The sequence below is a fragment of the Pleurodeles waltl genome, chromosome 4_1 (genome assembly GCF_031143425.1).
Source record: "Pleurodeles waltl isolate 20211129_DDA chromosome 4_1, aPleWal1.hap1.20221129, whole genome shotgun sequence".
Lineage (NCBI taxonomy): Eukaryota > Metazoa > Chordata > Amphibia > Caudata > Salamandridae > Pleurodeles > Pleurodeles waltl.
In genome coordinates this window covers 180,900,044-180,926,425 of record NC_090442.1, presented here as the reverse complement: position 1 = coordinate 180,926,425, position 26,382 = coordinate 180,900,044, and the positions used below count along the sequence as shown (strand labels likewise).

The window sequence follows — 26,382 nt, the reverse complement described above, 5'->3', positions numbered from 1 at the left end:
CGTCCTCACTAAACATCCTACTCTGGAGAGTCTGGATGTTCAGACTTCAACTAACAAGGTGAAACCAGTTCTTTTCGCAACTCCCTTGAATTCTAGGAAGATTGCCACATTTGAAAGGCATTTATTGTTTTCAGCTAGCCTACCATTGAGGTCAGTCAACGCAGTCTGCTTATTGTGCTGATATACTCATGCTCCTCCTGGGATATGGCCAGTGAAATCTTGCTCACAGCCGGGAAGTCCATATGGCTCCCTGGCTCAAACAATTCAGGATGATCAAACTGGGGCGAAATATTTGATTTGTGCTGATACTGCTGATAGTCTCACTCCACAGGATTTTTAGTTGGCTTATGACTGCTCGACGAAAAGCTGATTCAAACTTGGAGCATTTTAAAGAAAGTAGAGCCAAGAGACTCTCCCTTGGGTTTTTTGTACCTCCACCAAACTGTCTCCTCACCAGTTAAGAGTATTCTAAGGCTACTATAGGGGGCAGAGGCAACAGCAGTACCCACTGCTGCAATCACCCCAGTCCTCCCGAGACAAGAGATGTGAATTTGGCAGGCACCTTACAAGGCCACAAGTGCATCAGTCCTCCCAGTACCCTCCCCATAACTTGCCCTTAGTTGCACACAACCACCCTGTGGGAAGCATTTTCTTGGATATCCATCACATCCAACAGGTGGGTTCTTTTAATCTTAAAGCATGGCTATGTGTTACCTTTCCTTATTGTCCCATCAACCCTGCCCCAAGCCCTCACACAAAAGTGAATCTCAGTGGAGCACACATAATTTTTTTTGCAAGAGGTGTGAGTTTTACTTTCCAAAGGAGCTATCAAGTGGTTTCTGGACTTGGGATTAGGGGAGAGTTGCTGCACTCATTATTTCCTTCACCCAAAGAAGGATAGGGTCCTTCGGCACATCTTAGACCATTGTGCTCTGAATGCCTTCCTGTGGAAGGTCAAATCAAAATGTTCACACTGGCCCAGATCCTTTCTGCCTTTGACCTGAGCAACTGTCAGGTGCCTTTAGACCTGCAGGACACATATTACATTATTAGTTTGTCGTGCTGCCTTTCGGCCTCACCATTGCCCCTCAGGTATTCACAAAACTAATAGCTGTGGTCGCAGCCCATCTTTGGAGATCAGGAATAGTTTTTCCTTTACTCAACAACTGGCTGTTAAAGACAGACTTGCACTGTCAATCGTAGATCACCTCTAGACAACGACCAAACTACTGACATCGCACTTGACTGCTTTGCAGAGGTCTCCTTTTATTTTAGCTGTGCTCAACACTGTACTGTTCAGTACCTTACCTTCATTACAGTGAGTCAGCCTGGGTCTCGGTAAGAGTGTCTCAGAGGCTTCTGGGCCCTTTAGCGTCCTGCATCCTCCTTGTAAAATGTGACATGCAGGCTCAGCTACAGGACCTAAAGTTCCAGTGGGCACAGCACCCCGGAAATCTGTTGGGGACCACTTAGATCTCAAAAGAGACTGCACACAGCCTGAAATGGCATCTGCTTGATCAAAGTAGGACCAGTGGCAGACCCCTTTCCAACCCAGAGCAGACGGTGGTGATGGACACGTCACTCTTGGGTTGAAAGGGGCTTTTGATAGAGCTGGAGATCAGGGAATGCGGGGCTCTGATGGAAACCTGACTCCATGTCACCTTGTGGGAGTTACAAGACATTTGCTTGGCCTTGAAGGTCTTCCTGTGGCCTTCACTATGCAGTATTGCAGCAAGCCGGATGGAGGGGGGGGGGGGTGTCCAAGGTCCTGTGTTAGAAGTCCCTGAATCTCTATAGTTGGTTGAAGTGTCAAAGGCATCCTCTTGATTGTGAACCACCCTGACAGTCTTGAATGCCAGAGTGGACGAACTTGGCAGACTATATCTGCCAGATCATAAATGGCGATTACATCCTGAGGAGTAGCAGATCATCTTCTGGCCGTGGGGAGAGCCCTCGCTAGATCTTTTCACCACCATTGAGAAAGTGTAGTGTCAAAGGTTTTGTGTCAGAATTTCTGCAGGAGTACTTACTAGGAGATATTTCCAGCTAGAATGGGACTCTGGAATCCTGTACTCCTTCCCATCTCTGCCTCTCCTGCCCAGAGTTCTGAAAAGATCAGACAAGACCTATCCTCCAGTGAGGCTGTCACTTTGGGGGGACCTTCTGTCTCAGCAGCAGGGCAGGGTCGTCCACCTGAATCTTCACAGTCTACACCTCTGTGCATGGAGATTGTGTTGGCAGTTGACTTTATTTGATCTTCTGCCGGAAGTGGTGGATGTCATCCTCGCCACCAGGTGCCCTTGTTCGAAGTCCATTTATGCTGGACAATGAGACAATTGTGGCTTAGTGTGATACAAGCAAGAGTGACCCTTAGCAATCCAAGAGGTCAAATGTCCTTTCGGTTCTTTTGTCTTTAGCACACCAAAGCCTGGCACTGGGCAGTCTTAAGGGTAATTTGGCTGCCTTTTCAGCCCTCTTGCATTTTTCCAGACCAGTCATGCTTGCTTAAGTCACTTGTGAGTAGGTTTATAAAAGTCTTGACACGTTTCCTCCTAAGCCGTTTGTGAGGCCACAGTGGGACCTTAATTTGGTCTTAACTTGCTTATGTTCATGTTCTTTGAGCCAATGAATAGCTGCTAAGGGAGTCTATTGACTTTGAAGACTATCTTCCTCATTGTGATTAATTCAGCTTGTTGTGTGAGTGAGCTTCAGGCACTGTCGGTTCATTCACCCTACACCACCTCTTTTTCCAGACAAACTGGTGTTGAAAACTCACACAGCCTTCTTTCCTAAAGTTGAGACTCCTTTCTACTTTGAGGAGTCTATTTCCCCCTACAGTCTTCGCCCCTAATCTCCTCTCAGAAGAGGATAGAAGGCTTTATAGGTTTGCCCCTCACAGTGCTTTGTTTTTATTTTGATTATACAGATTGAGCAGGAAGGACATTTCGCCAGCTAAGTTCTGCACTTTACAGACTGTCCCCCTTCGAAGTACTGTATGGATTCTCTGAAGGTGAGGAATCTGCACTTAGAGGTATCTATCAGAAGAACACTTACCTTTGGTAGCACTTTTTCTGGTGGGTACTCTAACTGCAAATTCCTCACTGCCCTCCCACCTCCTCTTTCTGTGGGGTAGCCTCTTCTTAACATTGTAAAAAATCCCAAGTTAGAAATCTGCACTCTGGTACTACCAATTCTGCATGCTTCATGACAGAGGGTACAGAAAGAGACAAGCTAGGAACTAGCATAAATAGTCAAGGTTGGACCTTACATGCGCTCTACTGTATCACGTCTGCAGCAGTATAGAGTCTGTGCGGAGTCACACTGCACCACCTAGCAGCATGCAGGAGCATTGCTGGTGAAAGCTTCCTAGACCTGGTATGGTGCCTGGGGAGTATTCAAAAGTGAGGATGAGGAATCTGCAACTATCTGCGAGTATTCACTAGAAAAGTAAGTAACTTGTTCAGTGCGAATCACATGAGCCTGCCCTTTTGGTTGGCGAATCCTCTTTATTATTTGTATTTTGCTTTGTGCATTTAAGCTTGGTTAACACCAGTATGTTTGTTTATTGTAAATTGTTTGTGTTTACTCACATTTACCCCATAATCCTATGTAAAGTGTTCTGCTGCTCTGGTGGATCTGGTTTGCGCTACATAAAACTGCACATAAGTAAATGAAGAAGTTTATACTCCTCTTCAGCATGATCATTAATCACTTGAAACTGCAGCTGTACAAAACAACCAAGTTCCCCATAGTTTACCCAGTAGGAAAGGGGAAGTGTTTCTTCTCTCTGCTGGTCTCTGGCAGGGAAATGCATCAGCCTCGTTGAACAGTTGTAAGGCTGCTACAATGCCAACCTTTGCAAAACATACCAAGGCACTTTGCTGCACACGTTGCCCTCTTTTAAATCCTTTCTAAAAATTAGTGGTATATGTTTAAAAGGAGTAAAGAACAGATCATTTTTCAGCTGTCATATTCTTATGTTGAAAGAAGAGGATTATAGTGTTTGTACCCTATAGTGACATCAGATGATATTCAGTCTCAGAGCTCCCCAAAATGTAAGTTAGGTGAAGGTTCTTACTCTGTCAATTTTCGACTTGAACTTACACTGTTAAAAATTATATCTGCTATCTATCCCTATAAACTCTGTATCTTTCTTTGCTGGTCTTAAATAAAAAGCACATGGAGGCGACTAGTCTTACAGTACACCATAAATACGATAGTGCAAGTAGAGTTACATATCCTGACGTGTTACATCTGTGCATCATTTGATGTTTACAGTTTTCACTGAACTGTCACTGGGATCCCTTTCAGTTTTGTGACCTTGCTCTCCGGTCCATCAATAGGCATGAGGGATTATATGGAAAAGGGTTTGAGGGAACGTGGTCCAATTGACTATTAATGTGTGGCTAATTTCTGGATTTTTTGTTTGTTCGCCCTGTATCTGGGTAGAGTGACTCCGTCGGATGCCGGCTCTATAGCAAGTGATCAGTCCAGCGGGAAGGAGTCGGCAGAAGAAACTGTAAAAGCATCGGCTCCTCCCCAGGAAAGTAAACCACGCAAAGCTGCCAAAAGTGGTTAGTACCTTCAATGTGGTTTAATTAAGACAATGTATTTGCTATCACTCATTCAATTCTTCGTTTACATTTTTTCCCTACATCACTGTGGGTTTTTAGGAGTCCTGCAGACAAGCAGCGGAAATGAGCAGCACTCTTCAGCTATCTTCGAGCACGTGGACAGAGTGTCCCATTCACCTGATGTCAGCAGGCGTTTTCCCAGCAAAATCCAACTCATTGCTATGCAGCCGATACCAGCCCGTCCCATGCATAATTTTGTGATTACTGACCGCGTCACAGAGACAAATAAGATAAACAAAGAGGTAGGAAGAAAGAAAAATCAAGGTATATATATATATATTAAAAATCAGCCCTATGTTTGTATCAAAAGTGTTTGTACATTGCTGAAAGGAATCAAGGTTGCATCTCCGGTTTGCCTTGGCACTGTCAGAAAGCAATCAGTTCCTCCAAGCAATCTTCGTTAATAGAGAAAAGCACTGATAGTTAACAACCATGCCCCGGATTTGAACGGTGGGTACAACTTGTCTGAAGAAACGGCAAATTTATTGTGAAAATAACTAATCATTTTGGAAAACACAATGAATATGTGCAAACTAAAGAAAGAGGGATGAAATGTAGGGCTGCCTTAAGGCAACCTGTAGCCATGTTTGGAAGTAGCTCATCAAGAATATTTCCATCACAGCTGTCAAATGCCTAAAAAAAACCATGTAAAATGCTCTCAGAACCATCACATAACGTTGGAAATGGGTCCTCTGCATAGTTAGAAATGGGTCCTCTGCAGCCACATTCTTTAGCAAATATTGCATCACTGTGGATGAGGGCAGAAAAATCTCGAAGGGCATTTGAAACTGTAGCATTCAGTGTCTTAGTGTCCTGGTGCTATGAATCAGGACCCAGTAGTAGTGCATTTTTTATGAACCTTTGATGAAGACATGTTTTCCACATTTTTTATTAATGGTAAAGGGGTCATGAACCTGAAACAGACCAAGAGAAGTATGATCATACCTGCACCGCCCTCCCTAATCACAGCCTGGTTTTCTTGTCACATCAGTTGCAAAGGAGATTGCTGTGCAGTCTGGACCTTTTATCTAGGGCACAAGATAGAATGCTGCACAACAATTTGGAAACAAAGATTTTGTTGTTCTGGCTTCTTAGTTTCTCCAATAGGGGCAGATAAAATGTGCCTTTAGGGTACTTGGCCATTGTTAAAGAAATCAAGAGATAGACTATAACAGATGATCTTACGTTGTCAAGTGGAAGAGGTGTTGCAACTCGTTTGCTGTGAATTCCGTAAGACACTGTTGTTCCAGAAAGACAGTCTATTATTGTCCAGCCTTCGGTATTTGAGAAAGTTTGGTCTGAAAATTAATTTCATAAAAAAACATTTTGCAGCTATCTGTACACAAGACCAGTGATTAAGAATATTTAGAGGGCCTAAAATGTTTCCCCCAGTCAAAAATTTTTCTTTGGAAGGCAAACTATTTGATTGACCATGGTAAACCAAATATGTAAGAAAAGTTTCATAACTAATTTATTTTGTGGATACTTCTAACCATAGATTTCTCTCCTTGTAAATATTCCTCAGGTGTCACAGTGGATCTGGAAACCTTTAGAGCAGTATTCCTGCATGCCATTAAATGGGGTTATTCGGTTTCGCTCCAGAGAGGAGTTGCGGAGCCGCATGTAAGTGCCACCATTGTGCGCTGACACCACTCCCTTTATTCCACACCTTCCGATGTGGATGCAGAGTTACTCCTTGGTCTTTTAAAGACCCTTTATTGGGAAAAAATCAACTGTGTAAGTGAAAATGTCACTTCCTAAAACAACATGGTTCAAACTATGTAGGGATTGACGCAGACAGATGTCCGTGGCAGACCCTCACAATGTATATGTTGTCTGGGTTCGGAGTGCAAATCCGGGGCATGTGGTGACTGTGCTCTGATGAACTTGAAGGCTATACAAGACTGTGAGATGGAGCTGTATGTCGCCAAGCATCAGACATCTCCAAGATATGACCAGGTAAGGTCTAAATGAAGGTCCCGACCTGGCTCCCAAAGTAATTCCCGCAGATCGTCATTGCGGTTGAAGTTTTTGAGTCAGGCCAAAGAGAAGCATAAGAAATCAGGGTGGGACTTTGCCCCTTCTTGCTGCTCTCGAATCCAGAGAAGGGCACAAGGGTGTCCTCATGCCTTCAAGGCCGACTCCCATTCTCCATTTGAGCTGGTCCCAAGAGTAGTCTTGATGCACCCTGGATTTCTGGGTCCATCGTGATGTTGCAGCAAGTGAAGGCCCTTAAAGAGGCCAAGCTGGGGGGGGATAATGCAGTCTTCACCACGCAATGCCTTTATCATGCAAGTAAGTGTTTGTACCTTTACCAAGCAGGTAAGTATTTCTTTTTAAATAACATAGTTATGTCAGAAGACTGCATGTCTATCTTTCTGCAGGAAATATAAGCCTTTCTGGCCAAAGGGAGCATCAAAAGGTTTTCCAGCTTTGGAAATAGGAATTGGGTATTACTACTTTGTTGCGCAGAAGAATGGAGGTCTTCGGGCTCTCAACCCTTTCATGTAGAAGAAAAAAATCAAAATGCTGAAACTAGCACAAATCCTGTCGGCCCTGGAGCCCAGGGCTCGATGATAGTGCTAAAGCTGCAGGACGCTTATTTCCACAGGTGCTACCTGTGGTTCTCAGTTGGCCTGGAGCATGTTTAGTTCGCAGTGCTCCCTTTTGGCTTCACCAGTGCCCCTCTAGTGTTCACAAAAGTGATTGTTGTGGTCGCAGCACACGTTCTGGGGTTGAGGGTTCCAGCCTTCCACTATCTTTATGACTGACTGTTGAAGGCAGGCTCGCCCCAGGCAGCTGTCCACCACCTTCAGGTGAGTGCAAACCTCCTAACTTCATTGGCGTTCACTATCAGTGTGCCGAAATCGCACCTTAATAATTCTCAAATGCTCCCGTTCATCTGAGACTTTCTCCATACAGTACAGTTTTATGCTTTTCCCCTTGGAGCAGAAAGTTCAGAACCTTTGGGATATGATCCTGATGTCTCAGCCTCTTTCCTGGATCTCAGTGCAGGTGATTTTTTAGAGTGCTGGAATTGGTGGACTCCTGCATCCAGCTAGTGAAACATGCAAAATGGCACATGTGGGCACTGTAGTCGGACCTAAAGTCCCAGTTGGCATACCACATGGGGAATCTGTCTGATTTGTATCCAGATTTCAGAGCAGACTGCAAAAGACCTACAGTGGTTGCTGTTGGACCTCGATTGGGTCAGTGTCAGACCTCATTTCCATACCTTATTTTGTTTTGACAGTGCTAACAGATACATTGCTTCAGGGTGGGGGCTGCCACCTGGGAAAGGTGGAAATCAGAGGCCTCTTGTCTCCGGCAGATGCCTAACTCAGTCTGTTAGAGTTTAGTGCAAATCACTTGCCTTTCCGCCACTGCCTTTGTTGCCCAGAATACTGAAGAAGATCAGGAACAGCTGGGTCCAAGTCATCCTAGTAGCACAGGTGTGGGCCAGCAGAGGGTGGTACCTGGAACTCCAGGGCATGATCATCTGCCCACGATCTAGCTTCAGTAGGATCTTCTGTCGCAGCAGCATGCCAGGGAGCTGCATCTGAACCTACGGAATCTACATTTCCATGGGGATTGAATGGCAACCATTGACCTCATTTGATTTTCCTTTTGAGGTTGTTTTGTTTTTGTCGCTGTTCCAGCAACAATTTGCTTTGAACGCTGTTAAAGGCTACTTGTTAGATCTGTCAGTTTTTGGTGGTTTCCGGACCAGCATTCTTTGCTCAAATTGGCAGTTGTGATGAGATCTTTAAAAAAAAAAAAAAAAAGTTTGCAACATTTTTTCCCGCTGATGTAATGCCACAGTGGGATTTTAATTTGGTTCTACCTTTAACTTGTACTCCCTTTGAGCCAGTGCACAGTTGTTCATTATGTCTCCTGACCATCTCAACATTCTCCTCATTGCCACATTGATCTGTGAGCAACCTTCAGACTCTTTCTGTCCCACCCACTTATGCCACATTCTTTCCTGATAAGTTGAAGACCTGAGCTTCTTTTCTACCAAAAGTGGTACGACGATTTCACGTCTGGAAGTCTATCACCCTTTTGGCATTCTTTGCTCCAACTCATCCCTCAAAAGGGGAAGGGAGACTCAATTGCTTGGACCCCAAAAGAGCACTCAGATTTTACATTGATCCCACCAGTTGACAGCTCTTTGTGAGGTTTTCTTGTGCAAGAAAGGGCAAGGCAGTGCAGAAGCAGACCATCTTTTGGTCGATTATGCTCTACATCAGGATCTGCCAAGTGGAAGCCTCTGGAAGGCACACGGAGAACCTCTTTTGCACATTTGTCAAACCAGCTATGCAGGCTTTGATACTCACGTTCAGGAAGCACTACCTGTTACCATATCTGTTGAGATGGGCATTTTTCTCACTCGGTCCTGCAAGACATTTTGGTATGAGTCGGTTCATCGACCTTCCTCCTGCGGAGGTACTGCATATTATCCAGTATTGGATATTTCATAAATTCATCTGCTTGAATCATCCCCTTTGTCAAAGTGGGAGTCCCACGTTACATGAAAAGCAATAATGAACAAACAAAATTATTTTCCCCTATAGGCTACAATGGTAACCCAAGTCACTCATATAGCCTATCTAAGTCCTTTTGTGAAAAGGACCAAACCTGGCTGCTGGCCAATCAGGCACCAACCCCCTCTAGAACACACTCCAGAGAGGCTCTTTCCCTCAGATTTTCTACTGCACTTCGTGTGAAGGGAGTCTCCCTGAGCTCTGCCCAGTTTTTCTACTTCTTCAGAAGATTTTTTCTCAAAACCCTCTAAAAGATATCAGATCATTCTAGAAAAGGCCTTTTCCGCCCTTGTAAGACCTGTGGCAAGAAAAGGCTCCATGTGGATGATCCACATAAAGACTGCTTATACTGCCTGTACCCAGAACACCAGGTGAAAGACTGCAAGATATGCCGTACTTTCTCTACAAAAACCCTCAGGGACCGTGGGGGTAGACTCTTAACATGGCTACAGGCAAAATCCTATACTTCAGGTGAGGAGAATGAGACAGAAAGGCCACCTAAAAGGTCCAAATCCGAGGACCTGGGTCATGAGGAAAGATCCAGAAAGCTGCACAAAAATGCATCATAAGGAAGGTGCAAAAGGCTTACAGGGCTCAATTTCATCTGGGCCATCCTCTCCTTGACGAAAGAAGGAGTCGTCTCATCGTTCTCCTTCGTCTGAGCCTTCTACCTCTAGAAAGGTATCCATCAAAATCAAGTCGTCGACGACACCACTGTCGACGAGACCGTCATCGGCGCTGACTAAGTCCACATCTGTGGTGAGGGCTCCTATTACTTCTATTAAACCTCCTTCGACGAAGCCTCCAGAACAAACTGTGTCGCTGAAGTCAACGTTGACGCCTTCATCGACGAAAACATTGTCATTGATGACATCCTCTATGAAAGCCCCGTCAGCTGCATCACTGTTGACGAGACCACCGTCGACGAGACCATTGTCAACTACACCACAGTCGTTGACACCACCGTCGACGAGACCATTGTCGATGGAAAGATCATCCACTATGGCAGTGCCGTGGACAGGACCATCGTCGTCGACACCATCGACGATGCCAATGGTGGCTGTGAGTCAAATGGAGGCTATTCCTACTTCTTCTGGGTCTCCTGATCTTCGAGCCACAGTTAAAATCACAGCAATGTCGAGATCCACGATCTATCCTACAGATACTTCACCAAGTAAGGTGTCAACTTTATTACTTAGTCATCTGCTGGGCTGGGAAGAGTCGGATGAGGGTCCATTTAGGGATGCTCACAAGAAGAGGATGATGATGATGAGTATGATCAATATCAACCTTATTACTCTCATTGGGGCACTATTATCAACCGCCGCCTCAAACAAGAGACTCTGTCCAGATGCCTTCCTCCTTGATCCCGGACTTGCAGTCAGTGTTGCAGGATTATAGGAGGAGGTTCCTAGCTTACATCAGAGGATCAGCCGCCACCTTCAACTTCTCCTGTTATGCCAAGGAGCATACCTCCATCTCCACCTAATCCTAGGGTGACTCCGCATTCTATATTAGCTGCTCCCACTGGAGATGACTTTTCGACATCGGGGGAAGAGGAAGAAGAAGGTGAAATATAGATGCCACTGTATCCTAGTGAGGAATGGGATGACTACCTAGCCCCCACTCCTTCTCCACCGCCTCCTCGCCCTTCAGATTCTCCACCAGAGGATATAGGTGGTTTTCACAATTTAATGGATAGGGCGGCCACACTCTTCCACCTGCCAACATCTGTCTCGCAGTCTGAATGCTTCCTCCATGATTTTAAAGAGCAAGCAAGGAAGTCTGTGAGGGCCATCCCTATCATTGACTTCATATGGAGCGAGGGGATCAAGATCATGCACAACCCGGCAACAGTTCCACCAGTGCCACAGAAACTTGACAAGAAATATAAGGCAACTCAGGACTCTCCGGCATGTTGGACTGGCCATCCAAAGCCAGACTCTTTCATCTCTCAAGCGGCTCAAAGGCATTCCAAGAACCAGTCAGCGCCTATAATCTACTCCTCCGGATAGAGAAGGAAGGAGATTAGATAATGTGGGGAAGAGATTCTCATCCATGTCAGCCATAACTGTTTGGGCAGCAAATTCCTTAGTGATTTTGGGACAATACAATTGACAAATGTGGTCGGATATGCAGGCTTTCATGGACCTCATCCCGGAAAGCAAACAAGCGAAAGCACGTAAGATCCTCCAAGAAGGAGAGCATACGTCTGAAGAGATAATTGACTGTGCCCTAGATAAAGCCTCCACTGCTTCCGTCAACTGGCTGGAGCTGCGGTATTACGCCGCCAGGGTTGGGTCAAAGCCACCTCTTTCAGAGGTGCAGTCCAGAATTCTTGACATGCCGTACGACGGAGAATCTCTCTTCGGCAAACATGTAGACAATGCATTTCAGGCCATCAGGGCTAACACAGATACTGCGAAATCCCTAGGTACTTTACAGTACTGGAAGCAGCCATTTCGGGGTGCAAGAGGAAGAGGATTTACTACATTTCGAAGTTCCTATCACAGGCAGTATCCACAGCCTCAATATAGACCGACCTATCAGCAGCAGTATAGACAACCATCCACTGCTTCTTACGCCAGACAAGGAGGAGGAAGGAGAAAACAGCGTTCCCAAACCCGGGATCAACCTAGAAAACAATGATCATTATCAGGCACCGGTTTCCCCACTATTTACAGAATCACCAAGTGGGAGCAAACATCTCCAATTACCTCCAGAATTGGGAAAGCATAACATCAGACAAATGGGTGCTGGATATAGTGACACAAGGTCATACCTTGGAATTTATACAAAAAACACCGCACCAGGAACATCCAAAACAGTTCCATCTTTGCTTGCTTCAGCAGGAGGTGCTCCTGATGCTCGCCAAGGGAGCGATAGAAGAGGTTCCGGTTCAGCAAATAGGACTTGGGTTCTATTCCCTGTTCTTTCTAATAAAGAAGAGGTCAGAGGAATGGAGACCGATCCTAGATCTCAGGAAGCTGAACAAGTACCTTCGGAAGCAATCCTTCCGGCTGATCACGCTGTCGGATATCCTACACCTTTTGAATCCTGGAAACTTTATGACAACAATGGATCTCCAGGATGCTTATTTCCACATACCGATACATCAAAAACATCGCAAGTATCTCCCTTTACTGTGGCCGGTGCCCATTATCAATTCAAAGTTCTCCCATTCGGTCTGCAGTCAGTTCCACGAATTTTCACAAAATGCCTTGCCCCAGTTGCAGGTTTTCTCCGCAGCAGGGGTTTTCAGGTGTTTCCATACCTGGATGACTGGCTCATAAAAGCTCCTTCATCACAACTAGCTTCCAAGGCTACAAACGCCTGCCTAGAATTGTTTCACAGTTTGGGAGTAGCAGTAACTTTCCAGAAGTCAGTCATCCTTCCCACACGCAGGATAGTCTTCTTGGGTGCAGAACTCGACACCATCAAAAACAAGGCATACCTCACTCCGGCACGGCAGCAGAAACTAACCAACTTGGCTGTCAGTATTTCCAGAAAAAAGTCAGGTTCGATGGCACTGTGCGATTGTTCAAGTCGCTCCTAGGTATGATTTCCTCAGCCATCGTCCTAGTTCATCTAGCAAGGTTGAGAATGAGACCTTTGCAGGGGGAGTTACAGCTCCAATGGACCCAGTCACAAGGATCCTTTGAGGATTCAATAAGTGTTACACCAAGAATGCTACAGGCTTTGCAATCGTGGTCTCAAGTCAACCATTCCTCTCAAGGGCTCACCTTTCTAACACCAATAATAGATTTTATCATCACGGCAGACGCTTTCTTGGAAGGCTGGGGAGGCCATTTACAGGACATGCGCATTCAGGGAAGATGGTCAGATGCGCAGGAAGGAATGCACATAAATCTGTTGGAATTAAAGGCGATCCATCTCACACTCAAGGCGTTTCTTCCACACATTGCAGGGTCATCAGTGTTGGTCCGGACGGACAACACAACAAGCGTGTTTTAAATCAACAAGCAGGGAGGAACAAGATCCCGCTCCCTCTCAGGAGAAGCTCAGTCTCTTTGGTACTGGCTCACACTGCACAACATTCGCCTCAGGGTGGAGCACCTGCCAGGTGTCAACAACGTCCTGTCAGACTCTCTCAGCAGGACGGACGACAACTGCCTCGAGTGGGAACTCAACCAGAAGGTACTGGACGGCGTCTTCCAATGCTGGGGACGACCGACCGTAGATTTGTTTGCCACCAATCAGAACGCCAAATGCCAATTCTACACCAGTCGATAACCACTCCCGGGGTCGTGGGGAAATGCTCTTTCGATGAGATGGTCCGGGATCTTTGTGTACGCTTTCCCCCATCCCATTGATCCCCAGACACCTGAGGAAGCTGAAGTCGGAGGGCTGCAGGATCATACTCAGCGCCCAGGTGGCCCAGACAGTATTGGTACACGGAGCTCCTACTCCTGTCAGTGGCCAATCACCATGCGCCTTCCCGGCAACAACGACCTTCTCACGAAGACTCAGGGTCAAATTCTTCATCCGGATCCAACATCTCTGCAATTGCACGCTTGGCTCCTGAGTTCCGTGAGTTCAAGGGTATGAAAATTAACCACGAATGCAGACAATTTTATCTAGGGCACGAGCGGACAGTACAAATAAGACGTACAAGCTCAAATGGAAGAGATTTTGTGTCTGGTGCTCACAGAACAAGTTCCATCCTTTACAGATTAAGCCGTAACAAATTCTCTTGTATCTTCTCACACTCTCAAATGCTGGGCTATGCTACGCATCAGTTATTATAGCCTCCTATAGACGCTCTGCTGATATGCCCTCACTTGGCTCATCCAGGATTATTAAACAATTCATTAAAGGCCTCTTCCGCACCTTTCCTCCGGTACGTTTACCTCCGCCAGAGTGGCATCTGAATGTAGTCCTGTCCCAGCTAATGAAAGCTCAGTTGGAACCCATTCACAGAGCGGAACTCAAGTACATCACATGGAAGGTGGCAACTCTGCTTGCTCTTACTTCCTCCAGGACAGTCAGTGATATACAGGCCTTTACTATTAAGGAGCCTTTTCTGTTTTTTTCAGATGACGTTGTCCTACTCAGGACTAACCCCAGGTACATTCCTAAAGTGCCCTCATCATTTCACCTGTTTGAGCCAGTAATACTACAAACTTTTTTCCCAAATCCGTCTACAATAGCAGAAAATACTCTGCATTCCTTGGACATCAAGAGATGCCTCAGATTTTACTTCGACACCAGCATGCCCTTTTTCGGTGCCTTGGATCGGTCATCTAGTTTTCGGTTAAGCCATGGCCTGTTGGCGGTGGCGTCCCCTGGGCTTTTGTGGACTTCTCGTGAGTCTTGATTTTCGACGTCTTACTCACGGTTTAGGGTGTTTCTTCGGCGTCGAGTTCTTCAGAATCCGACTCGTGGACGGAGAAAGCTTCTTCTTCCTCCTCGAAACGTTCTTGACCTGTTGGCATGGACGCCATTTGTAGTCTCCTGGCTCTTCGGTCTCTCAGCGTCTTCCTCGACCGAAACGCTCGACAGGCTTCACAAGTATCCTCCTTGTGCTCGGGGGACAAGCACAAGTTACAGACCAGATGCTGATCCGTATACGGATACTTGTTATGGCATTTTGGGCAGAAGCGGAATGGGGTCCGTTCCATCAGCCTTGAAGTCGCACGTGGCCGGGCCGACCAGGCCCCGACGGGGGATCGAAAAAAACCCGAAGGGCCACCAGAGCTCTTCAAAATTCGGTGTCGATTTGTTCTAACTAACTAACCCGATACCGAACACAAACAATACCGACGATTTTTTCCGAGATTAACTTTCCGACCCGAAACACGGAGCGAAAAGGAACACGTCCGAACCCGATGGCGGAAAAAAAACAATCTAAGATGGAGTCGACGCCCATGCGCAATGGAGTCGAAATGGGAGGAGTCCCTCGGTCTCGTGACTCGAAAAGACTTCTTCGAAGAAAAACAACTTGTAACACTCCGAGCCCAACACCAGATGGCGGACTGTGCACAGCATGTGAATCTGCAGCGACTAATGCCACGAACAGATGTACACTGGGTAAGTGACATTTTCCATATATATATATATATGTTTTATGCTCCTAATGCAAGATTTATAAGCTTTTTATTTGGTAATATGTTTTACAGGATTTCTATGCTTGCACCCACCATCCACTGCGGGCATGACTTTTATTAAGAGTACTGCTATGTATTCAGATACAAGCATGTGACTTTATGAAAGATCCAATACTGGATAAGAAAACAAGTTACTTACCTGTAACTACAGTTATCCAGTATTGGTATCTTTCATAAATTCACATGCGACCCACCCTCCTCCCCTTAGATGCTCGCATTTCCTTCTCAGGTCATGGTCTTCACTCTTGTGCTAGAAAATCTGAGGGAAAGAGTCTCTCTGGAGAGTGTTCTAGAGGATGCTGGTGCCTGATTGGCCAGCAGCCAGGTTTGGACCTTTTCACAAAAGGACTTAGATAGGCTATATGAGTGATTTGGGTTACCATTATAGCCTATAGGGAAAAAACATTTTGTTTGTTCATTATTGCTTTTCATGTACCGTAGGACTCCCACTTCGACGACGGGGATGATTCAAGCATGTGAATTTATGAAAGATACCAATACTGGATAACTAGTTACAGGTAAGTAACTTGTTTTCTTCCTCACCAATCCTTCCATGTCCATTTCTGTGAACTGGACTCTCGTTCATTTAAAGAGATCCCAATCTAAAGATCTGCACACCGATTGTGAGAATCTGCTGATGGGCTCTACAACTGAGGTCAACATGCGTGGGTGGCGAGTATATGCAGCTCCGCTTGTCACTTCCAGAGCGGAACTACATCGGTGTGGAATCATATGATGCCACCTACTCATGCACAGGAGTACTACTCTACACAATTCAGGATCCAGTCTTACGCTTAAGAAATATTCACAAGGTGAAGAATCTGTGATTAGATCGGAGAGTCTTACCCTTTAAGGGGACCCACTGAGTCATCTACTTAAGTTCTTAACTGAACAAAGTGTTTTTATTTATATTGATTGCTATGTACCAAAGGCAGGGCACCATTGTTTGTTGCTTCTTATGATCAAATGACCTAAAAATTTTAAAACTATTTAAGAGATCCAACAATGATTAAATAGCAATCATGCCCGCTTGAATCTGCGGCATATGTCTTGTTTCTTTTCAGCAGCAAACATAATGAAGTAGATCTTTTAGGTAAAGTTAAATCACTTTAAAAGACTTTTTTGAAAACAATTGTTTTATTGAGATTTTGGTCAGTATATAAAACAGTACAAAAAAGAATGGACATGAGACATTTTACAATCCAGTGTGTGAAACAACATAAGAATAACTGATCTCTGGCTAAGATAACAGTGCATCGTAGGCACGTCAAATCAAGACATAGAGCCTCAGGTTCGGCGATGTTGGATATAGCTTGGTCGTACTGTAAGCACGGATAATGGTAGTATATTGTCCTTTTTTCCAACATCCTAGGGATTATAGAGGTACCCAGACTTTGTGGGTTCCCCTGAAGGAGACCAAGAAATGAGCCAAAATACAGCGAAAAGTTGTTTTATTTTAAAAAAAATTGAAAAAAGGGCTGCAGAAAAAGGCTTGTGGTTTTTCCCCTGAAAATGACATCAACAAAGGGTTTGTGGTGCTAAAATCACCATCTTCCCAGCTTTCAGGAACAGGCAGACGTGAATCACAAAACCCCATTTTTCAACACAATTTTGGCATTTTACTGGGGCATTTTTACTATTTTTTGTGCTTTCAGCCTCCTTCCAGTTACTGACCGAAATGGGTGTGAAACCAATGCTGGATCCCAGAAAGCTAAACATTTCTGAAACGTAGGCAAAATTCTGAGTTCAGCAAGGGGTAATTTGTGTAGATCCTACAAGGGTTTCCTACATAAAATAACACGTGAAATAAAGAAATATTGAAATTGAGGTGAGAAAACAGCCATTTCTCTCCACGTTTTACTCTGTAACTTTTTCCTGCGATGTCAGATTTTTTAAAGCAATATACCGTTACGTCAGCTGGACTCTTCTGGTTGCGGGGATATATAGGGCTTGTAGGTTCATCAAGAACCCTAGGTACCCAGAGACAATAAATGAGCTGCACCTTGCAATGGGTTTTCATTCTCTACCGGGTATACAGCAATTCATTTGCTGAAATATAAAAAGTGAAAAATAATTATCAAGAAAACCTTTGTGTTTCCAAAATGGCCACAAGATAAGGTGTTGAGAAGCAGTGGTTATTTACACATCTCTGAATTCTGGGGTCCCCATACTAGCATGTGAATTACATTTCTCAAATACATTACTGTTTTAAATTTTTCCTTAAATTTGGAAGGAAAAAATGTAGAGAAAGACAAGGGGCAATAACACTTGTTTTGCTATTCCGTGTTCCCTCAAGTCTCCCGATAAAAATGGTACCTCACTTGTGTGGGTAGGCCTAGCGCCTGCGACAAGAAACACAAAATGGACACATCACATTTTCCGAAAGAAAACAGACCTGTTTTTTACAAAGTGCCTAGCTGTGGATTTTGGCCTCTAGCTCAGCCAGCACCTGGGGAAACCTAGCAAACCTGTGCATTTTTTAAAACTAGACACCTAGGGGAATCCAGGATGGGGTGACTTGTGGGGCTCTGACCAGGTTCTGTTACCCAGAATCTTTTGCAAACCTCAAAATTTGGCCAAAAAAACACTTTTTCCTCACATTTCGGTGACAGAAAGTTCTGGAATATGAGAGGAGCCATAAATTTCCTTCCACCCAGTGTTCCCCCAAGTCTCCTGATAAAAATGGTACCTCACTTGTGTAGTTGGGCCAAGTGCTTGTGACAGGGAAGAGCCAAAAACATGTCGAAATTGAGGGGGAACCAAAGCGGGTCCAAAAGGGCAGTTTGAGAAAAAAACATTTTTAGGCTGACAAGTGCAGCAGAATTTTTATCAGTATAGATGAGACAATGCTGGGTGGTAGGAATTTTGTGGATTCCTGCAGATTCCGGAAGGTTCCATCTAAAAAATGTGGGGAAAATGTGTGATTTCCAGCAAAGTTGGAGGTTTGCAGGGCATTGTGGGTAAGAAAATGGTGCGGGTGCCTCTGGAGCACACCACCCTGGAATCACCTTGATGTTTAGTTTTCAGATGTGTCTAGGTGGATTTTTCTACATAGCAGCGTCCCAAAGTCCATAAAGTGCAGCCCTCACCATTCCAAGTGGGATGATTTTGATAGTTAGCCAAGCTCTCATGGCCCAAATGTAAAATGAAAACCCCAAATAATCAAATGTCCTCTTGCTTGCCGTGGGATAAGATGTTTTAGTGTGCGGGGGGAGAGCAGAAAGATTGTTACCCCCTTCAGTTGGGGTGGGGGCATAACCAGTCCCATACCGTTGGTAGCCACCACCCCACTATTTTTTTTTTTTAAATTCTGTGGCATCTAGTAGACTTTCTGCCCCCCCCCCCCCCCCCAGGGTGTGGATCGGGGTAATTGCCCCACCTGCCCAGAACAACTTTGTCCCCATTTATTTGGGGTGGGGGTATGGCCATACCCCCACCCTCTTATTTTGAAAAAAAAATCTTGCCTGATCTTTGGTGGGCTTTCTGCCCCCCTTGGTGGCAGATGGGCCTTCCAAAAATAAGCCAATCTGCCCCCACAGGGGGCAGATATGGCCAACAGTAATGTGCCCCCATGGGGAGCGACCCTTTCCCAAGAGGCTGCCCCCCCTAACAAAACTCACACATATATACACACACACACACACACACCAATCCCTGGTGCCTAAGTGGTTTCCGCCCCTGCCCCCCCCCCCCCCCACCGGGGGGGCAGATCGGCCTAATTAAAATAGGCTGATCTGCCCCCCAGGGGGGCAGAAATGGTCTAAAATAAATTTGCCCCCCAAGGGAGTGACCCTTGTCTAAGGGGTCGCTCCCCTTGCGTGAAATTCACATAAAAAAAAACTCCCTGGTGTCTAGTGGATTTTGTCCCCCTTGGGGGCAGATTGGCCTCATTAAAATAGGCCAAATGGCCTAAATATAATTTGCCCCCTAGGGGAGCGACCCTTGCCTAAGGGGTTGCTCCCCACCTCTTAAAAAAAAAAAAAAAAAACGTCCCTGGTGCCTAGAGGTTTCTGCCCCCGGTGGGGGGGGGGAGGGGGCAGAAAAGGCCTTCGAAAAAAATGCCCCCCTGGGGAGCGACTCTTGCCCAAGGGGTCGCTCCCCTTATGCCAGTTTCCTATAAAAAATAAGTCCCTGGTGTCTAGTGGCCATTTTAGCAGCCGGATTGCTTTGCAATCCGGCTGCTAAAATTCTCAGAGAGACTTCAAAGGGAAGGAAATTCCTTTCCTTCCCTTTGAAGCCTCTCAGGCCTCCTCCACTTGATTAGAAGAGAAATGCTGAGCACTTTTATTCTGATCGCGCTGGAAGCTGAGCTTCCATCGTGATGGGAGGAGGCCTCTGTGATGGTCAGCGGGCGATCGCGCTAGCGCTCCCTCTGGGCTCTGTGCCCAGGATGTAATGGTTACGTCCTGGGCACACGAGCACTGTGCCGCAGGACGTAACCATTACTTCCGCGGTACAGAAGCGGTTAACATCTCAGACTTACTACATTCCTAAATTACAGTTCCTCAATTTACCATTTGTTTCCCAAAAACATGATTGGGATTCTTTAAATTCTTTAAGTTCTAAGCCAGTGTGTGTCTTATAGAGTAGAAAATAGCACAGGCGATCATCCATTTTCCTAAAAAAAAAAAAAAAATGAAAGGATCCTTGCTCTGAAGAATTTGTGACTTCTTATTTATATTATTTTTGGATAAACCTGGTCTCTACTTTCATATCTTTGGTAATATTCTCAGTTTTACTTAGCAAGTTGTGTCCTTCTCATACTGATGTTTTTTCCTAATGTTTAAGTTATAAACCCAAGGGTATTATGCATAACAAACTCCTTTGATCATTAAGCACCGGCATTAAAACAGCAATACTATAGTTTTTAATGTCTAAACTTGATTGCCAAAGACATTTTTTTTCTACTTGATTCAACACGTTACGTATTTGAGAATTGCTATTTGTATTATTCAATTTGACACTTTTTTGTTTAGAACATTGCACTTGGTTACATTTTACTCTGTGCTCATAACTGAATATCTTATTTGATCACATCCCTGCTTTTCAAATCCACAAACGTCATGGTCCTTTCATATCTAGGGGTTTTCCGTGTATCTACAGTCAATATATATTTCTAAATATTATACTATGTATGACTTATCACCTTTAAATAAAAGAACTGTGTTCTGCATTTTTTTCTTAAGATTCAAACAGCACTGAGACACAAGTCTGAAATTGAACACCATCGCAATAAGATACGTCTCCGGGCCAAGAGAAAAGGACATTATGAGTTTCCAGCAGTGGATTTGATTGGGCTTACTGACACGAGAGAACGACATAAGATGTACCGCAAGGCCCAGATGCAAATTGACAAAATACTTGATCCAGGAGGGAATAGTTCCCCAGTCTTCATAGAGAGCAGAAAAAGGTATGATTTCAGATGAAAAAAATGCTTTTTCATTGAAAATGTATTTAAGTGGTGAGTTAAGTAGTGAGTTCCATTCAGTCATATGTAGGCCAGTTAAAATCACCACATTTTAAACTGACCTTGCCTTTGAAGCCTGTTAATGCATCACTGAGGTTTTGTTGAAAATTAGTCCCATATCTTTGTTACAGGAGAACATGATAGAATTTCTAGAATAAAAATGATTAGCCTATATTGCCTCTCAGTGAGGCTCCTGCTTGGGTTTCTCAGTGAGTGAGGTCCTTACTGACCGGTCCCAGTTCTCTCACAAGTGAGGAACTCAAGATTGCAGTGTGGTGCTTGAATTCTATGCATTAGTATGATGCACCAATATCCATGAAGTTAAGTTATCATGTTCACAGTGTGACTGACTTCTAAATGTTCCTTTGTGAGTTTGTGTTCAATGTGTATGTCTGTGAGAGAGAGGCTTTAGTTCCCCATGGTAGAAAAAAAAATGATGTTTGAGTTATCTGCTTGAGAAGGCTGCCTACCGTAACTCCATGCAATTCTTCCAACACAGTTCACCATTTTGTTCTTTTCCTGCTGTGTGGTTGTGTTTATCATCTGAGGGGTATTCTCTTTTCCGCACCATCATATAAGTAGACCCCTGGCACTTGTTTACCAGGTTTATCTTGTAGGATACCACATATCACTTTTGTGCATCTGATGTTAATGCAAATAGGACTCCTACAATTTATATTCTTGGTTGCCATGTTCTCAAATCATATTGTTTTTTCCTCTAGAACTGTAGGGTTATGCTATATGTTGACATCAAAAGACCATGCTTTCAATATAATCTCTTCAACTTGTTGATATTGCCTCAGTCTTAAAGTGTTTTGTGTTGAGATGAGATAATAACATGTCTTGCTCACCTTTCTCCTAGGATAACAGGACCAGTGGCGTAGATTCACATGTGCATTATTAATATAGTTATGCATGTCAGAGAAGCATTTAAATATCTCTCTAAGGTGTGCCCTTGGGGAAAGTGCCAATCCCTGAAAACGTATTCCCCAGCTAGTGTATCTGGGTCTGTGTCAGCTATTTGTAGCCCTTCTACATGACCATGTGATTTAAACACTGTAAATAAGTTGCAAATCCATCAGTGAAAGAGAAGCAGGTAATTACCTAACCAAGTTCCACATAGATTGGCAGAGTTGCTTTGACTCTGTGTTTTTGAGAGTCATAGTCATTCTAGTTGTCTTACCAATTTAGGAATTGCCCTGACTATTACCAGGGGCTTGTGAGAATTGTGGAGGCTTTTTAACATGTGTAGGGTTTAAGGGGGATTGAGGGGAGATGTGAAAGAGGAAAGGTGGGTTTATGAAGTTTGTGGTCAAATAGAACCCTCAAAATTATGTTTGTCCTTGGCATTTCACCTTCCATTTTGGTGACTATCAGTGAGGTTGCCACACAATAACCTATACCTTCAGAGAAGCTTATGTGTGCTTCTCACCTTTTTCTTGGGATTTATTAGATGTGTTTGGGGCCTTCGGGCATCTTGTGCCAGCCCACAGGGCATGTGAGGGGGGTTCCTAAGGAAGTACCAAAATCTTGTCTTGTGGCCACATTTCAGCAGATCACAATCGGTGTCCTTCAAGTGTGTACACTGCGTTTACTGCTTCATGCTTTCTGGTTTCCGTCTCCCATAGCATTATGGGCCTTTCAGTTGTATATTTCATGGTTCCTTAGCTACAGCACATTTGCTAGCTTCACTTGTCAAATGCTAGTGTCCCAATGGCACAATGGATTATCTGAACAAACAAGGATGCATAAAGTGCTATCTCAGGACTCTATAGACAATCTGGAATTAACTTATAATCAAGAAACTGCCAATCATTGCAGTTTACCTCCCATGTTAAAAGAATGCACAAGCAGACTCCTTCAGCAAGACATTTCTAGAGAACCACAAGTGGGTCCTAAAGGAAACACAACAGTCTTTTGCCAGTGTAACATTCTATGATTAGACCTCTTTGTAGATGCAAGCAACAAGAAAACGTCCAGACTACGCCTCCAGGTATTACCAACCAGGAACAAAGAGTAATGCTCTTTTGATCTAATAAGGGAGGTTTCTATACACATTTCCGCCAACATCGTGGTACAATTGCTACGTATAAAACTGAGATGATCCAAAAACGAAATTATAGTAATTGAGCCAGAGTGACTATAACAGTGGTGGTTCACTAAAGATATGAGAAAGACAAAAAATCTTTTTGGCAGCCAAGGGCCGGTTAAACCAGGTTTCACCACAGCTAAGAAATCCTTTTCAAGATTGATGTAGGTAAAGGTGCTACTACTCCTTTTGCTAAGTAACATCACTATTTCAGAGATCTGCAAAATGACCAATTTCTATTTTCTGTTAGTAACTTAAGTCAGACTACCAGACGGATGCTCAGGTAGGACTAACATCCTTGAGAAATCTATTAGGGCGGAGCACTGTTTTATTTCTTTTGACCCCAACTTTCGCAGGAAATGAGCTTGTGATTCTTTCATTTGCTTATAACTATTAATGAAGATCCCATGGAGGATCTTAGCTTTTCTCCATAAGGTGGTAATAGTCATAAGCAACACTCTGCTCCCCAAGAAAAACAGGAGGGGAAATTGTTCTGCATCGTGTGATCCTCACTGATGGTCATAATCCGAGAATATCCTCACCTGTGTACTGGTACCCCAGAACACTGCTTTTACCAAAAAAAAAAAAACATAGTTCATGTCTTGGATTAGATATAATTCCTGTTTTTTGAAATGCGGGCCCAACCACCATGGATTAATCAGGCTGAGTATTAGCAATGTATAGAAATTATGTTAGGCAACATTGCAGCTTCAAGGGTAACTTGTGTACAAGAAACCTAACACTGAAAACTCCTATATATGAGAGAGAAAACATGAAAGAAAGGAGCATGTACAGTTAAAAGTGCATAAAACTGAAAATATGCACTGCTCCTTTAAGAAGCTAGCAGGTTCTGTATCCCAGCGTGCACTGTACTGGCATTTCCCTGAAAGGCTCATTCCTTTTTTCCCGCTCATAAAGAGAAAATCTCAGAGGCCTGTTTGTTTTAGATTTACCCACAAATTCCTTTTATTTTTCATCAATCAACGTTTTTGTCACGTTTGAAGCTTCTTGCTTTGAATTTTGCCAGCTCTGATGGATTCTTTCCACATTATGCCTACTAGTAGTCAGAAAATGACAGAGCGCTCTACAGGACCGTGTTGGGATTTGCCTTAGACAGGCTGAAGATATCCAGGCAGAGGAAGAGAGAAAGAAACTGAGCAAAGACTCCCGAAGGAGGAGTTCAAGAGAAGCAGCAGCAGTATCATCACTACTCTGGTCAGTCCTGCTGCCCCTGAAATCACCAAGGTCACCATTCAAAGCCCTACGCATTGACACATGGTTCACCAAAGACATGTTTATCGTTGAAGGCCAGCTCTGTGACCGATACAATGTTGATGATGTAGGAAGGACCTGTATCTGTTCCAAGATTGATGGTCTCCTGCATTGTCTTTATGCCAAATGTGAAAGGCCTGTACAACAGTGTCAGAAAAGCGATGCTCTCAAAGAAAGAAAAATTCGAAGACAATTTAAGATTATTTCTACCTGCAAAACAATCTCCCCAGTAGTGGTATAAAAGGGCCAGTCTTCTACAGGTGATTCTCTCTCATTAGAAACTTCCCTCACAGATCCATCACTGGTGGGTTGTGGTGTCCATCTACAGAGCCTGGCACTGCAGGGATTGTGGGTGGACACCAAATGTCTAACACATCATTGTTCTGGAGTGTAAAGTGGTCTGACTCTCAAAGCTTTTCTGAATCTTGTTTACATTGAACAAAATCGTGATTAGATAGGCAGCACAACTACAATGCACTACCTCAATAAGTAGGGTGGCACAAAATGTTACCACTAGAAGCCCATGCAAATTGGAACTGACTCTTGGTAAGGATTCTGTCCATCCAGGCTGTGACTTTCAGGCCTTCAGTACTTCCAAGCAGATCTACTGCAGATATTTCGTAGAAAACCACAAAAGGCTTCTAGACAATGACCTATTACACAGCATTTTCCAAAATAGGGTTTTTTCTTCAATAGATCTGTTCTCCACATCCCACATTGTCTAACTTTCAGCTACAGAATTTGTAAACTAGAGTCGATGGGCAATGCTCTTTTTGAAAATCTGGGAGGAAAAATATATTTGCACTTTTTCCACCAATCCACTGATACCATCAGTCTTAATAAAGGCGAGAGAGACCAACACAAAAATCATTCTCATTCCTTTTAATGGCCAAGGCAGTTGTGGTTTTCGGCGCTCACTCACTTGTCCATCGATTCTCACAGAAACCTACAGCAGAAACCAAATCTTTTATCCAGAATGCAACGGCAACTACATCATACCAACACAACATCCTTGAATTTGGCAATATGGCACCTGACATTGTGTAGTATGGCTATCTGAATTTGACCTAAGAATTGCATGAATAATCTTAAAGCAAGAAAAATACCTACCAAGAAATCATGCACTTCCAGATGGAAAGGGTTGTGTCTTTGAAATAATGATGACTCAATATCCTGTCTAAAGAATGTAATCATTCCTTACTGCCTTCATCTGGTAAAGTTAAATCTATATTTTGCTTCTAAAGAAGTACATTTGGCTGTCTAAATGGCATCCATAAAAAAAGTCTCCAGAGCAAAAAAGCCTTGTTATAGATCCTGTGCCAAAAGACTTTTTGGAGAGTCCAAAAAGACTGCAACCTTCTTCTATTTGGAAGCTTAGGCTTAATGTGATCCTTTATGCAGCACTTTACTGGGAGGATCACTTTGTTAGTGGCTATTACATCCATTCAGAGAGTAAGCAACCTTCAGGCCCTTTCAGCTGTAGAACCCTAATTATTTTTTGTCACAATAGGATACTACTCCTCTTTTAAGCACACATCTTCATTTTCTGACTGAAGTAGTATCCGATTCCCATTTTGGCCGACCAAACTCTTTAGTAATCCTTTCTCTCTGGCAGCCAACTACTTTCATTCTCCTAATGTTAGAAGATTCGTCAGGTTTTATCTGGATATCACCAAGGTCTTACGTTAAACTAATACATTTTTTGTTAACTATGGCCCCCTCTGTACTGGTAGGACTTCCTCCAAACAGTCCATTTCCAGATGAATAGTCTTGTGCATTATCTAATGTTATCAGTTAGCCAGCCACTTCCTGACAAAGCTAGTGCTCACTTTCGCAAAGAAAGGCACTTATTGCAGCATGGATAAGGAATGTCCCAGTGGCAGAAATGTGTATGGCTGCCGCATGGAAATCTAGCCACGTTTTCACTGAGTATTACTGCTTATATGAGGATTCAAGAGATGACACCTTAGATGTCCAAATTTTACCCCAGGTCAATTAGATCGATGGCAAGTCAGAATGCACTAATAGAAGAAGAAACTCTGAGGAAATGGGAGGCCTAAAGATGGCAGCTCCATGGCAAATAAATAGCAACTGTGGGTTTAGAAATGGATTAATATGGCTTCGAACTCTCCAACCCAGTGCAAGTGCATTGCTTACAGTAAGTGTCCAACTGTGAGCAGCAGCAAGGGCAGCAGGATACATCACTTTGCAAGAAAATAGATGACTTATGCAGAAGACCTAGGGTTGC

The 26,382-nt window shown here is 44.0% G+C and overlaps 1 protein-coding gene across 2 annotated transcripts in view; it reads left to right on the top strand.

Moving 5' to 3' along the window:
- Positions 1-26,382, top strand: part of KIAA1549 (KIAA1549 ortholog) — a 664,130-nt gene that overhangs the window by 505,853 nt on the left and 131,895 nt on the right. For both annotated transcript variants that reach the window (XM_069227988.1, XM_069227989.1), the window contains exons 13-15: positions 4,450-4,574; positions 4,674-4,876; positions 20,493-20,716. In XM_069227988.1, coding sequence (XP_069084089.1) covers positions 4,450-4,574; positions 4,674-4,876; positions 20,493-20,716 — 552 coding nt within the window. The remainder of the gene's footprint in view (positions 1-4,449; positions 4,575-4,673; positions 4,877-20,492; positions 20,717-26,382) is intronic.